The 1,385-nt window shown below is 59.4% G+C and overlaps 1 protein-coding gene across 1 annotated transcript in view; it reads right to left on the bottom strand.

Annotated features, from left to right (window-relative positions):
- Positions 1 to 1,385, bottom strand: part of ARHGEF17 (Rho guanine nucleotide exchange factor (GEF) 17) — a gene marked incomplete at its 3' end in the record, with an annotated part of 42,983 nt that overhangs the window by 39,394 nt on the left and 2,204 nt on the right. The window contains exon 2 of the mRNA XM_009321959.1: positions 993 to 1,382. Within this exon, the coding sequence (XP_009320234.1) occupies positions 993 to 1,382 (390 nt within the window). The remainder of the gene's footprint in view (positions 1 to 992; positions 1,383 to 1,385) is intronic.

Here is a 1,385-nt window from a genome sequence, read left to right as displayed (position 1 = left end):
TGCCGGCGGCGGTTGGAAGGGAACGGGCCAGCCCGTCCTCTTAAATCGGCATCGAAGCAGGGCGAGAGCCCTGCCAGACCCACTCCCGCGAGCTCTCGGCTCATCCCCCACGGGAACGGGTATTTCTGGGCTTCGCCCGGAGCTATTAAAAGCCCCGTGGGTGCCGGTGCTGCTGTGCTGCAGGAGGAGGTGGCGCTTCCAAGAGCTTCCCGGCACAAACACTCAGAGTGATGGGAACCCAAGTCCATCTTCAAACAACAGCCAAGGGGCCGGCAATGCCAAAAACCCACCCCAGGAAAGACCCCAAAGCACGCGGCCACGCTTCGGGGTGAGCAAACCGCCTTTGCATCCCCCAAGCAGCATTAATTCTTCCGCGGACAGGATAAAACTTTACCCATCGATAAAATATTCAGTGCATGCACAAGAATGTTTTTCCCCCCTTTTTCCCATGCCGCCGGCACGGCAAAGCCCACGGTCCCGGGCGAAGGGATGGCAAAATTTTTGGGGGGAAAATGCCGATTTGCTCGATAAGGGGTATGACATGGGGAATCCCAAGCAAAAGGACCATTTAAGCCCTCCCCGCTAAGGAAAAGGCAATTTTTGGTTCAGTATCTCGGGGCCGGCCAAGAGCACACCCGTTTACCGGGACCTTACACAGCAACGCCGGGAGATGCTTTATATAAATATAGTATATAATATGTATATCTATAAAACCACCTTCCACCAAAATTTGGTGCTATTTAACCTGAAAACTGCTCCTTCCCACCCAAAACCCACCTTTTTATTGGGGGGATCGCTCCTACAAACAAGAGCTCATCCCCTTGGGACCGCCGGAAAGGGCTGGGAAGGCTCTTGGCCACCCGGCAGCGCATCCGCAGGTGGGAATTTGTCCCCAACGAGGGACACGCAAGGGACCCCCAAAGCCACCAACGCTTTGGAGGGGTCACGTACCCCGTGAAACGAAGGTGTTTTTAGGATGGATGGGCACTTACCACCTGCGGCTTGGTCCTGGGGCCGTGTTCATTGGGTGGCCGTGGGCACCGGGGCAGCCGGGGCGGAGGGGCAGCGGGCGGAGAGCGGGGTCCATCCCCGGGACTGGAGGACGCGTCACCTGAGTTGAGGGCCAGCATGTACCGCTTGGTGACATCCTGCAGCGAAGGAGGTTGGAGGGTCGGGAAGGATTTGCCGGGTGAGCGGCTGGCAGCCGGCACGGGGAGGTGGTTGTGGTGGCCGGAGGAGACAAGCGGCTCGGGGACGGTGATGGGGACAAAGGTGGTGGGCTCACTGGTGTGACGGACGTGCTTGGTGGCTGGGCAGCTCTTGGCGAGGATGGCAGGCGCTGGCGGGGGGTGGGTTTTCCGGGGGGGCCCGCCGGTGGGGAGCTT

The sequence above is a fragment of the Pygoscelis adeliae genome, unplaced genomic scaffold (genome assembly GCF_000699105.1).
Source record: "Pygoscelis adeliae isolate BGI_AS28 unplaced genomic scaffold, ASM69910v1 Scaffold263, whole genome shotgun sequence".
Lineage (NCBI taxonomy): Eukaryota > Metazoa > Chordata > Aves > Sphenisciformes > Spheniscidae > Pygoscelis > Pygoscelis adeliae.
Note: the sequence above shows the minus strand (reverse complement) of the source record. Positions and strands in the feature narration are given on the sequence as shown.